The 13362-nt window shown below is 53.9% G+C and overlaps 1 protein-coding gene across 3 annotated transcripts; it reads right to left on the bottom strand.

Moving 5' to 3' along the window:
* Nucleotides 1–212: 212 nt before the first annotated feature.
* Nucleotides 213–13101, bottom strand: MTG2 (mitochondrial ribosome associated GTPase 2). 3 transcript variants are annotated; one of them, XM_073888380.1, is made up of 7 exons: nt 13079–13101; nt 5674–5853; nt 3996–4143; nt 3283–3398; nt 2535–2753; nt 2152–2290; nt 213–1462 (listed from the first exon to the last, which is right to left on the bottom strand). In XM_073888380.1, exons 2-7 carry the CDS (start codon nt 5845–5847, stop codon nt 1089–1091), a joined length of 1170 nt encoding a protein of 389 aa, XP_073744481.1. In that variant the 5' UTR covers nt 5848–5853; nt 13079–13101; the 3' UTR covers nt 213–1088. The 3 variants fall into 3 exon arrangements, with proteins under 3 accessions (XP_073744481.1, XP_073744479.1, XP_073744480.1); XM_073888378.1 differs by lacking the exon at nt 13079–13101 and adding an exon at nt 11926–12824; XM_073888379.1 differs by lacking the exon at nt 13079–13101 and adding an exon at nt 11335–12823.
* Nucleotides 13102–13362: the final 261 nt, after the last annotated feature.

Consider the following 13362-nt stretch of genomic DNA (forward strand, 5'->3'; position numbering starts at 1 on the left):
TGCAGGACACACGCAGGGAGGCCCCCAGTGTCGCCCCTGCATGCAGCACCAGCCACCGGCGCGGGCCCAGCCGGAGATGAAAGGCCACAACCATTAACACGGTTCTACGAAATCCTTTGTGGTGGCCCCCGAGAAAGCAAAGAGATTGCAAAACCCATCTCTGGTTTCCAAAACACAAGGACCTCGGAAATTATAAGACATTAAAATAAAGCTTCTGGCAAAGGACTCTTGTTCTAGTTGCAGATTTGACAGTAGATCAAAAACAGAATTGCTCCTGAAAGCTCAGGCTCAAGTTTATTGTCTGAGGCAGGCCCAGCCCCCAGCACCCCGGAAGCTGGCGGCTAGGACCCCAGGTCGAATCCACAAAGGGTCCAGGGCCCCTTCCCCTGATTACCTCTGGTCCCCAACCACTTCGTCCCTTAAGGGCCCCTGGGGACATGCCCGAAGCCTCAGACTTTATGTGGGGGCACAAGTCTGCGCCTTCAGTTAATAACCCGCAGCTGCTGGGAGTCAGAAACCGCGCGGCCCCGGGTCGGATATTGGGTGCATTCAGTCGTGAAGCAAACGGCTCCCGCACAGCCAGCTGGGTCTGGGAACAGGGGAGGCATTTCTCCGACGGGGGCATTTGAGAAGAGCCTTGCGGCTGTGAACGCTACCTGTCCCCGCGCCCTCATGTTCCCTCCGTAGGACGGGACCACGGCTAGCTCTGGAGGTGACAGTGTCAGGGATCCTGAGTCTGCGCCTCCTGCTAGGGGACCCATGTGCAGATTCGGATTTGGCTCACCCAAGTCGGGTGGCTCAGCCGCATCTGATGGCCGCGGGGTCCTCGCCCATCAGGAGTGCTAATGAAGGGTGGGGAGCCCAGCTCAGCCTGTTAGCGCGCTGGAGGGTGTGGGAGGCCCTGGGGAGCAGACCGCCCAGAGGCGCGCACGTCCGAGGTCCTGGCCCGGGTGCTGGGGGGTGAGCGCCAGGGACGGCAGAAGGCAAAGCAGCAACGCCGCCAATTCTTTTCAGGCTACTTTCTCGTCTCCACCCAGAGCCAGTGACGTTCCGAGTCGGTCATCCTCGGGGGGGGGGCAGCCTGGCCGCTACCACCTGAGCTCGGGGGCCACGTGCTGGCCGTGGAGCTCCTGCAGGCGCAGCAGCAGCTCCTCCAAGTTCTCCCTGGTTGTGGCCGACAGGGCGACGACGCTCTGGCCCAGGCGGGCCCGCAGCTGGGGCAGAGCGGCTCTGGCCTGAGGGAGGTCGATCTTATTTGCCACGACCACATGGGGTCGCTCGGACAGGCCGGCTTCGTACTTCTCGAGCTCGGACTTCAGGTCCTCCACCTGAGTCCACGGTTCCGGCTCCGAAAGATCCACGACGAACAAGAGGAAGCGGCAGCGCTCGATGTGCCTGAGGAAGGTGCTCCCCAGGCCCCGGTTCTGGTGCGCACCCCGGATGATGCCTGGGATGTCGGCCACTGCAGGGGAGACAGAGCACAGGGACTGGGAGGGCAGGCCTGGCTCCCTGTGGGCCCGAGTGCCGAGCTCCGAGGTTTGCAAGGAGCACCTTGAAAGGGACGCCGCCAGGCCACCCGCCACCCCGGGCACTTCTGCCCTCAGCTTTGCAGAGGATCTGAAGGATGTGGGTGACAGGCTTGCTGGCTGGCCGGCCTAATAAGGAATATTTATCATGGGCTGGCCTCTGGCTTTAAAAATGGTTCAGAAAAGGGGAAAGTGGTTTCCTGTAAACTTAAAAACTGGATTACTGATGGAAATTATTACAGAGTACTCTGCAAATATAAAGTGCTATATGAGCAGCATCAGCAGCAGGCTTACTATTTTTAATGGGTACATTATCTTCTGGGAAAAAGTTTTCTTCTCTCAAAATGGTACAGGGAAGCTTTTCAAGTCACATGTCATCTCCAGGACAGAGACCGGGAGCGGGAAGACCAGAGGAGGCAGGACTTCCTCTGGTTCGAAACTGACACATCAGTTCCTGAACCCAGCCAACAGAGGCCTGGGGCTGGGGCGGGAAGCGAGTCTAGAACCTAATTTTCATACAGAACTACAATGCTCCATTTTGGGTGGGAAGCTCTTCAACAGTTACATAATTCCTGTTCTGACGCCATCTCAGGCCAACCTTTGGAGAGAATCATGGAAGTTCTACCTGCTATTTGCTGGTGGTCCTCACAGTGAACAATCCCCACGTGGGGCTTTAAGGTTGTGAACGGGTAGGAAGCCACAGCAGGTCTCGCGTTCGAAATGGCCCGGAGAAGCGAGGACTTCCCTGCATTGGGGAACCCAACCTGGAGGAAAGGTAAACACACCTTGCCACCTTGGAGCGCCTGGGCCTGGCCAAGGTCGGGGAGCAGGGACGCACGAGAGCACGGGCTCCTAAGTGCGCACACAGGGGCCTCCCTGGGAGGAACGGTGCCACCAAGCTGTGGCTCACATCCAGGCTGGAGGCACGCTTCGGCACCAGGGCCGGATTTTCTATAGCTCTGCCCTAAAAATGCCACCTCCTTCCTCCCCCCGCCAGATGATACCCACCATCCCAGCGTGGGCCACCGTCTTGAGCTCCAGGAAGAGGACGCGTTCCTGACCAGGCTGTCCGGGGGTGCAAGTCACAGGTGCGCGGTTATCATTGGCCAGGAAAAAGCGGTTACCTTTTCCTCCTGCCCCGCCCAGAGCAGCGATGTACTCCTTGCCCGGGCACCATAGGTCAGCCACGACTTCCCTTCCCTCCTTCACTAATGTGCCCACGGGAACCTGAAAATAATAAGGGGCTTACAGCAGAGCAGACATGTGGAGCAGAGTGGACCCAGTGCTTGTATCCGCATTTGGAAGAAGGGCACGGAGCAGAGGGGAGGGGCACCACCAGGCTCCCCCTTCACAGAGCTACGAAGCACGAGGAAAAAGGTCCTGGTCTTCAAACGGACTTTATGGGGCTGTGACACTCCCTGCAAACTGCATAAATGGCTTTTCCAATAGCGTTTCTCAAACATTAGGGTGGATAGAAGCATTTGGAAAACACTTGGGATAGTCTGAGAGGAGTAGAGTCTCCACTCCCAGAGATGCCCCGAGAGGGTTAGGACAGAGAAACAGTGGGCCCCTGGGGTCCCGCTTTTTAGATACAATTATTTCATTATTTTTGAACAGGTCATACATGTACACGGGATAAAATGAGCACCAGGTGTCACCCCGGGGCTTTGCTTCATGGAGGGTGGCTGCGTGGCCAAGCCAGGCACCCCAGTACCTGGGAAGCAGGCCGTAGTGGGCTCTGCAGCCTTCAGCTCACCCGGATGTAGAGGAGGGCACCACTGCGCCCGGAGCAGTTCTTCCTGCCGCCGGCCTCTCCGTGGGAACCCTGGTACCGCGACAGCACTGAGGACAGCGACTTGACTTGCTGGTCAGCTGCGAGTTAGAGCAAGGACCTTCACCCTCCTTGGGTTAAAAGCAGAACTGCCTGTGCGCTGTCCATTTAAGGACATGGGGAACGCACAGGGAAACATGGCGTGAAGTCACGGCACAAGTGACCCAACTGGCAATGTGATTTTTTAGAAAGCGAAGTTCTCATTTTAAGAAAATACAATTTCTGAAAAAGTCAAACCCACCATGCCATCACCCACGTAACAACAGTTCTACTTTATCGTGTTGTGACTGTTGACTGCGTTTGCCGGTTTACCTAGCACTTGTGCCCCAAGTGTTCAATGTGACCAACAGCCTCCCAGCGCGCATGGGGAGAGTAACACGGACCCTGCCCTTTGCACACTGGCCTAGAACGCTAGAGTCCCTGAGCGTAAACGAGCTTTTGTGTTCCTGAAACTTAACAAAACCCACCACTGAAGTTGGTTTAGGGGCGTTATTTAAATGTGAACATCCATATAATTTAATAAAAATGATGTCTATCCATTGAGTTTTGAATTCAAATTCCCATGAGAAGAGGGAAAGTCCCCACCCCAAAGGCGAGCAGACAGCGCTCCTCCCCCAGCCGCCCCTTGCAGCACGTGCCTCTCAGGACGACGTGGCCACCGTTGCCTCCATCACCACCGTCTGGGCCTCCGAACTCCTTCCGGGGCTCACTGTGGAAACAGCTCACCCCGTCGCCTCCACGGCCCCCGCGGACGAGCACTCGGCGGTGGTCCACAAAATGTCTTTTCTGCAGAGAGCACAGCGAGCCCGGTCATCACTCACACTGCAGTCCTTTCAGGGACCAAGCAGCCGTGTGACATGTACCTTTTGTATCTATGACAGGTTTTAAAACGAGAAGTTAGTGATACTAAATTGCTAATCTCGCCTACAAGTGTAAGAAAGAGTACCCACAAGCCACTAATGTTTGTAGACAAACGTCAGTCAACAAGCTGGATGTGAAAAGTGGTCAGTGTGCAACACATGCTTGGATAAGAAAGGCAACCTAAAGAAAACAGGAGCTGTTTTAGTAAATGCTCCTTAAATAAAGAATCTTTCCATCTTTTCTCAAATAGAAACACGTTACTGAAACACCAGGTCTTCGCTCCTGGAAAGACGCAATAATGAATGGGAGTCCTCGGTGGGCCATGAGGCTTCCGACTCAGGAAGTGACTGAAGAGGGCCGTGTTCACAACAGCAATGCAGATAGAACCCCTGGTCTCAGAGGAAGTTTCTCTCTGGGCCCCTCAGGGAGGCATACTGTAGCTACAGAATGGGGACTGACTAAGTAGGTTCACATTTAATAAACGGAGCTCATCCTACAAGGTCAGCTCTCCGAGGCGCCGGGGTTCCAGGGGCTGGTGTGCGACCGCTAGCAAGGAGCCCACCCGCCTGCTGCATGCGTGGGCACAGACAGCCCCTCTGCCAGGACCCAGCGCGTCTGCATTTCTATCCATTACTCCATAAGCAGATCTTTTTTTTTTTTTTTAATACACAAGTATTTTAAGATTCTCTGGCACCACCACATGGAAAAACCATGAATTATTATTTCAAAAACTCAATGTCTAATTTTGCTATATGCCAACTTCATCGACATCAACCTGATGGGAAAAAAGCACAACTGGTGAGCATTCTAGGGGAGGAAAAACTTGGATCGAATTTTTACCATCTGGGGGAGAGACAAGACCCCCATGGAATGTTAAGCCATGTGGCCGGAAAAGACTGCCACTGTGAGCAGTGAAGTGCCCACAGGGAGACATTGTTTGCCCTGATAATGCTTAGCTGGACACCCCCCCCCCCATATAGGAGAAAGTGAAGTGGGTCATATACACTTATTTTCTTGAATTTAATCAAAGATCATTCATGTTTTCAATACAAGGTTTTGATAAACAGAACAAAAAGTGGGTAAGGCTTAAAGAACTATGAAACTAAAGGCCTAGCCCTCCCCTCCCCGGATGTTTTAAATTAAGAAATATTCATACATACTTAAGAATGTACCTGGCGCCCATGTCAGACACGTGGGCGAGTGATAAAGAAGCACACACGCGCCCCTCCCAGCTGAAGGGAAGGTACATGGCTGGTGCCTCTGGAGCCCCCGGTGCCCTCCCTGGTCTTCGCGGGGTTCACGAGTGCTGGGGGCTCGGCACACACAGGCCCTTGTCCCATTCCATCCCTTCCATCACACACTCAGAATGAATGAACAGGATGCTGTTCAAAACAACGCCCTGTGTCTTCTGAGGGGGGAATGGGGGCAGGTGTCCTTCAAGGTCAGAAACCTCACCAGTTTTTTCTCGGAGAGCAGTTTCTTCCTGGGGGGTTCCTGGTGCTTGGCGCAGTCTGCACAGCTGGCTGAGAGCAGCCTGGGAGGAGTGGGCCACAGGCGGACCCGAGTCCAGCGACCCACGCCCCCCAGCACCATCCGCGGTCCTACTGAGAGAAGCCTTGAAGGCATCATGGCTCCCTAACAAAAATCAAATTGTTAAAATCAGACACTTGGTTAAAACCTGCAGTCAAACAGAAACCGAAGGACAGGGCCCGTGCACTGCACTGTCTCTAGGTGTGGCTGTCAAACATACAAACGGACCGATGCCCAGGACTTCCTTCTGGCACGCACCACTTTCAGCTCCGAGCCAGCAAGGCTCACCTGCTCTCATCAGCCTCTGTGTCACTTGGGAGCAAGATGTGTGTAAAGAGAAGTTAAGCCGTTAAATTCCTCTAACACTGGATATGCTCTTCTGTGGCTTTTCAAATATCTGACCGATGAAAACATTAACAAGAAAATCTGAGCCTCCAATAAAAATTCCTTAAAACATCCAGTTACTCAAATGTTAATGGGTTAGTTTGTGCCCTTTAAAACTCGTCTAACTGGAAGGTGGTGAGAATACTGAGTATGGAGTGTGGTGGTTATGCCCCCTTTGCCCCTCACCCCCAGTGTAAGCCAGGGGGCACCCTTCCACGTGCGGCCCCGCTCTGTGCATTCGTCAGAGGGACAGGGCTGGGAGGACAGGGCCAGTTAATCCCCATGAACAGGCCGCCCGTGGGCATGCTGAGTGAATGTGAGCCACTTCTCCTTGACTAGGAGATGCTCACACCGTTACCTATTCATTCAACAGCCCGTAACAGCTACACATCCTGCAGGTGCCAAGGGCAGACGGGAGGCAGTCCGGGACCTGGCCCTCCAGGGGGGTGACAGCCCTTCTCCCTTTGCTGTGAGCGCCTCATACCTACCCACTCTCAGATGCCCCCGCTGTGTGGGCACACGTGTGCCCCACAAAGGAAACTAGGTAGGCTTTCCTCCCATTTCTGGGTATGAAATGTATATGCAGGTAGGAATATAAATGTATACGTAATGTTTAAAAAATTATAAATACAAATTAAAAAAATCATTTGAAGCCACCATGTGTGTAACACAGCAGGAAAAAAAACAGAATTTGCTTTTTCCTTAGAAGTCCCTCACGTGTGTCTCTGCTCCACATCCTGTGCTCCACTTGGAAGGGAAACACATCCTTGGTGGGAATTTTTCTCTTAGTAAGGTACTAAAAAGTTGTGCTGGAAATAGTCGCAGTTATGGAAAAGCAGGAGTACGGGGTGCAGGGCTCTCTTCTTCCCCAATCACCTGCAGGGAAGCTGCCAACCTGACTCCCCGCGCCCCACCCCGAACACCCCATGTGTGCTCCCTGCGCCCAAGGGCGTCCCCTACGGAGCAGCCGGGCGACCTCTGCAGAGCAGGCTGCCAGCCACGCTCACAGCCCCTCCGCGTGGCTCTTCAGCCTCCTTAGCCTGGAACATTCTTCAGCCTTTCCTTGGCTCTCGTGTGCGTGACACCTGCAAGGCCACAGGCCAGGCGTCTTGCAGCACGTCTGTGTCCCCATTTGACTGATGTCCCCTCCCCTCATGACAAGAATGTCCCACAGCCCCACCCAGGCTGGGTTTCCTTGGTCCCTTCCTGATGCTCTGAGCTCCAACCCTCGGGGTCCCTGCTTGTTTCCCCCTTCCCCCAAGCTTCCCATTTATTCATTCCCATGGGCTTGTGCTTCTTTATTCAGTGAGCCTCGCTCTGTTATTTACTTATTTTTGATGTTCAAATGGTCTCCAGTTTGGCCAGTGGCAGCCCATCAATCTCAGAGCATTTCCCTGCTTCGTGACACAAAATGTTCTGGGCTCACTTTGTACTCTCCCCAGGTGACCCTGACATCAGCCTTTATGGGATTCAGAAGCCCCTCTATGTGCTGGGCATGCTCTGGGCTCCTGGGGTGTCGCTGCTTGCAGGCTCAGTGGGGACCCAGAGAGCAGACAAAGGTACACACACCTACACACAATATTCACCCCCACCGTCACTGCTACGCCCATCCACCCACAACTAGAGAGCAGCATCTGTCGAAAACCATGAGTTCATACCTATGTGCCCAATTCCACACCACAGGATTCATGCTAATTTTCTCTTTCTGTCTTGACAACCCCATTCTGACTGCCAGAATCCTGGCTTCCAACATCTTCGACGTTTGTTTATTGGCTCACTCCCCACAGTAGCCAAACCTTCCTCCACACAGGTGCTCTCCTCCCACCGCCATGCTGGCTGCCCCTCTGTGGGGAAACCCTCCTGTTATCTTTCTGTAAATGTATTGTTTTAAAGTAAACTTTTATTTGGGAATTATTTATTTTTGAGAGAGAGAGAGCGAGAGCGAGCGCGTGCAAGCATGTGCATGCGTGCAAGGGCGGGGCAGAGGGAGAGAATCCCAAGCAGGTGCCAGCGTGGAGCCTGACGCAGGACTTGCTCTCAAGACCCCGAGATCATGACCTGAGCCAAAACCAAGAGTCGGATGCTTACCTGACTGAGCCACCCAGGCACCCCTATTTGGTAATGACTTTGGATTTACAAAAAAGGTGAAAGATATTCCCATATACCTCTTAGCCAGTTTCCCCTAATATCAGCATCTTCCATGACCTGGGTACATTTGTCAAAACTAAAAAAACAGCTTTGGTACTTTCATTAAACTCCAGATGGCGTTTGAATTTCACCAGTTTCCCCACTAACATCTCTTTCTCTTTTCCAGAGCCAGATCCAGGCTCCCACATTGCATTAAGCCATCCTGGAATGCTGTCTTTAATCTCCTGAAAGAGCCCTGCGCCCAGCATCACACACCCAGTGAGAATACCCTTCAGGAAGGGAGGCGCAACACGACAAGCTCAGATGGTGGAAAAGCAGACGTCATCACCAATCTACCGGCTCTACAAGAAATGCTCGAGAAAGTTCTTCAGGTGAAGAAAAATGGCACCAGAGGGAAACCAAGATCTTTAGCAATGGAGGACAGCAACAGAAATGGTAAATGCACAGGACTACCTATTTTTCTGGCAAGAGCTTATTTTTTTTAAAGACTTATTTATTTATTTAAGAGAGGGAGTGAGCACGCACGGGGGGGGGGTGTGGCTGACGGAGAGAGAGAATCTCAAGCAGACTCCCCGCTGAGTACAGAGCCTGATGCCCAATCCCATGACCCTGAGATCAGGACCTGAGCCGAAATCAGGAGTCGGACGCTTAACCCACTGAGCCACCCAGATGCCCCAAGAGTTAAATTATGTAAGATTATAGCAAGAAAGACTGATTTATAATATTGCCCAGCGGGTCTTCAACGCAGGCAGAGGTCCTCCACGTGAACACGTAAGATCAGAAGGAGATTAAAGGGACGGCGTGGGGGCCAGTGGCCCGTGGCGTGGCACGGTCTCAGCTCAGCGGGTGAAGACAGGCTGCGGGGCGGGCGCGCTGTAAGCTCCAGAGCACCACTGCCATGCAGCAGAGTCAGCCAGAGAGCAGCGAACAGGGGACGGGGGACGCTTGGAAACCACGCTCGCACTTCAGAGGGACGGGACAAACAGAACACAAACAGTACCGTAGCGTACCCTGAGTGAACCAGGCGAGGGAAGACACAACAGCAGCTCATCAGGAAGACCGAGCAGCTGCAGACGCACACGGCGGGCACTTCAAAGTACATCAAGCAAAATGTGACAGAATTAACGGGAGAAACAGACCATTCCACAAGGACAGGAGGGATTTTGGTGCCGCTCTCTCAGGAAATGACAAAAAAGTAGCTGAAAACCAAACAAGCAAACAACCGAAAGCAGTAAAAATGCAGAAAGTCTGAACAATCATACCCACAGTCTGGACCTGACATTCACAGAACAGTGTGCCCATTCGTGTAAAGTAAGAGTCACTGCCAGGTGTGAGGCTGGTTATCACAGAGTGTGTCCTCTAACTACAACAGGACTGCAGTGGGTAAGGATCAAGAACCTAAGGAAACCCCAATCACATGGAAATTAAACAACACTGTTCTGAATAATCTGACATCAAACAAGAAACTAGAGAATATCTTGAACGGCACAGGAAGGAGCACACAGGGACCACAGCTCCTGGGATGCCTGGAGCTCTGAGGGCGCACACCAGCAAAGAAGGAAGACCTAACCTCAGGGAGCTGAGATCAGGAAGCCAGAAAACGAAGAGCAAAGCAGAAGGAAGGAAATAATATAGAGCAGAAATAAACAGGACCCAACGCTAACAGAGATGGAAAAGACCCGTTGGAAAGATACACAGAGCGGACAAACCTTGGGTCAGCCTGATCAAGAAAATAGTGAACACACATCACCAGTGTCAAGAATTTAAAAGAGTTTTCAGAACAAACCGCACAGATGTGAAATGGGTAAGAGAACGCCATGAACAACGTTTTGCCAACAAATTCAACAACTTGTGTGAAATGGACAAATTTCTTGAAAAACGCAACTTACCAAATAGACACAAAAAGAAAGCCTAAACAGCACTGTATCTACTAAAAAAGTGAAACTTTTTTTTTTTAAAGACTTATTTGACAGAGAAAGAGACAGCGAGAGAGGGAACACAAGCAGGGGGAGGGGCAGGGGGAAAAGCAGGCTTCCCGCTGAGCAGGGAGCCCGATGCGGGGCTCGATCCCAGGACCCCGGGACCATGACCTGAGCCAAAAGCAGACGCTTAATGACTGAGCCACCCAGGCGCCCCAAAAGTGAAACTTCTTATGAGAGAATATTTCCCAAAAGACGACTCTGGACTCACACTATTTCCCCTGAAGATTCTAAAGAGCATTCAAGGAAAAAATAGCAGCAATCTTACAGAAACTTCTTCAGAAAACGGAAGTGAGGTTACTACCCAACTCACTGTATAAGGCTCATGAGACCCCAAACCAAAACCTGTTATTGCTGACCAAGAAAATCACAGTCCGACATCCCTGGTGTATACAGATGCAAAGAGTCCTTCACAAAACAGTGTCCAGCTGGGCCTGTGCCATGCCAGGGCCAAGGAGAAGACTCTTGGAAGACAGGCTTTCTCGCAGGTCCGACCCCACCTCCCACGGGCAATCATGCATGTCTGACAAGCGCCAGAAGCCATTCACTACCAGGAAAGTGAGATGCTGCAGCAGACGAGGAACGGGCGGGCACATCTGGGCACATCTCCAAAGATACAGGGCATCCACAGAAGGCCGACACTGCCTGGAGACAAACTGCTACCCCGAGATGGAGAAAGGATGGCTATGCTCCCCACTCTATGCAACCCGGTCTTGAAAACACTGCAGTAGGAATTGAAAAAAAAAGGGGGGGGGGGAGGTAGGCAGAAGATAGGATTGTTTCCACAGAAAATCCCAGGAAAATCTAGAGAACAATGATTAAAATTAATAAATGGATTAACCAAGGTTGCAGGTTACAAGGTTAATACACGAAAATCACTTGCATTCTTATACACTCCCAGCAAACAACTAGAAAATGAAATTAAGAAAACAATCAAGACCTCTGCCTCATTACCTGCAAAATGCTGCTGACCTGAATACTTTTTAGGGATTACCTCAGGTCCTCATAAGAACTGTGTAAAGGAAGTACTTGTATTTCTCCCACACTCTGCAGGTGAGGAGGTGAAGTGACTCACCCGAGGCCTGAGCTATCAGACGGGAGGCGGCAGGAGTGGAGTGTGAAACAAGTAAACTCAGCCATCATTGCTACCAACACACCCACGGCTCAGCCCGCTGCAGAGCCACGCTGCCCACCCAACCGCGTGGACACCAGGCACAGGGCACCAGTGACATGAAACTGGAGGACAGTCCATCGCACAGGTCACCCCTGTAGAGCCAGCCAGAGACCAAAGCTCTGAATCCTGCCCCACTGGGAGTACTTCCTTCCTCCCACCCTTGTGTGTGTGTGGAAAAGCCGGCTGAAGGCTGAAGGCAGGGCCGAGGGACAGGGCCCTCCCCCTGCCAAGCAAACAAGCTTGACTTTGAGTCACACTGCCGCTTGGTCTGTTTTCCTTCTAATGCCATACCTGCACTGCCCTGTGAGGCAGCCCCTAGCCACATGGGGCTAAGTTTAAATTCATTAAAAATTTGAAAATGTAAAAATCCTGTTCCTCAGTTACACAAGCCCGGTTTCAAGTGTTCACAGTCACATGTGGCCATTGGGTCCCATACCGGACATGCCATTTCCACCACTGCAGAAAGTCCTATTGGACAGCACTGGTCTATACCGTCAACTCAGAAAAGTGAGCTCGCATTCCTCCTGGGAGCATCCGTCTACCGGGCCCGTTCAGCAGATACAAAGGCCAGAGAGCGGTGAAAGCCCAGGGTCCGGGGTCCAGGGTCCAGCGGACCTCACAAGTACAGGATGGGGCTTTTAAAAATGCTGGGAAGGGGGCGCCCGGGCGGCTCGGTCGGTTAAGCGTCCGATTCTTGATCTCAGCTCAAGTCTTGGTCTCAGGGTCAGGAGTTCAAGCCCCACAATGGGCTCCACGCTGGTGTGTAAACCTACTTAAAAGTAAATAAATAATAGTAATAAATAAAAATGCTGGAAAGGCGCTCGGCACAGGGCAAGGGCTCCACTTCAGACAGTATTTCTTTGCTCTATAAAGGGTTAGGCTCCATCCCACTGGCCCGCAGACGTTACTATTTGCCAGGAACCTCTTCCAAATCGTAGAATTTATTCCTTACAACCACCCGGGAGCGGGTGTGTGTGTTCGCTCTCGCAGACCGCCTTCCACCCTGCTGCGGGGCAGCAGCCCGCCCTGGAGAACCACCCTCTGGCCAAGCCTGGAGGGAGGAGCCGGAGGGCTGCCCTGGGGTCCCTGCAGGGGAGGATCCGCTCGCTACCGACCCTCCCCGCCGTGTCCTCCCCTACGCAGGGGTGCAAGCAACTCCGCCATCACCAGCTCCAAGCGAAAGCAGCGAGTCTGTGGCTGGCCGGCATCTTCCCTCTTGGGCCGCTGCCTTCGTCGTGGGGCGGTGCCGTCTGCCTCCCGACCCTTCCCTTTTCTCTGAACCCCCACTTTGGGGCGGCGTGGCCGACGACTCGGGCCAGACCGCAGCGCCCGCGGGCCTGTCCGGCGGGGCCGCACCGGGGCTCGGAGGGCCGGGAGGAGAGCCGCGCTCCGCTCCGCCCCAGCAGCCCTGCCCGCACCTGCACAGCTGGCCTCCCGCGCAGCGGAACGTGCCCCCTCGAGACGCGGCCGGAGGGCAGGCCGCAGGGACCGTCGCAGGCCCCGGGCCGCGTCCCTCTGCTGCACGCCGCTGCCCCGCCCCCCGCGCCGAGCCCACCCGCGGCGCTCACAGGGCCGCGCCCCAGCCCCCTCCCCAGCGGGCCCCAAGCCCCCGCACCCCGAGCCGCGCGCCCACGCCCGCACGCACCCCTTCGGCAGGAGACGTCACTTCCGGGGCCTGGACCGGGCCACCAGATCACTTCCGGGGCGCGCGGCCGCGCCTGCGGAGGCCCCGCCCAGACCGCGGGAGCGGAAGACGCGGCCGAGCCCCCGCCCCCGTCATCGGGCCCCGTCTGGGTAACTGGCTCCCCCTGCGAGGAGGTGCCGCTTTGGAGGCCCTGGTCTCCTCGGTCAGACAGACGCCCGCCACTCGGGTCAGGCAACCGCCTCCCCCGTCAGACACCGGCTGCCCCTGTCGGACAGACACCTGCC

This window comes from Callorhinus ursinus, unplaced genomic scaffold (assembly GCF_003265705.2).
Source record: "Callorhinus ursinus isolate GAN/ISIS: 27379988/994484 unplaced genomic scaffold, GSC_fseal_2.0 scaffold89, whole genome shotgun sequence".
In the NCBI taxonomy this organism is placed as follows: Eukaryota; Metazoa; Chordata; class Mammalia; order Carnivora; family Otariidae; genus Callorhinus; species Callorhinus ursinus.

Excerpts from the sequence above, each read along its gene's own strand:
- MTG2 (XM_073888378.1), bottom strand. The coding sequence starts at position 11,967 with ATGCTCCCAGGAGGAATGCGAGCTCACTTTTCTGAGTTGACG. Across the intron at positions 4,144-5,673 it reads TGCTCTCCGAGAAAAAACTG|AAAAGACATTTTGTGGACCA; the intron begins GTGAGGTTTCTG and ends TGCTCTCTGCAG. Across the intron at positions 2,291-2,534 it reads CGGTGGCCCACGCTGGGATG|GTTGGGTTCCCCAATGCAGG; the intron begins GTGGGTATCATC and ends CCTTTCCTCCAG.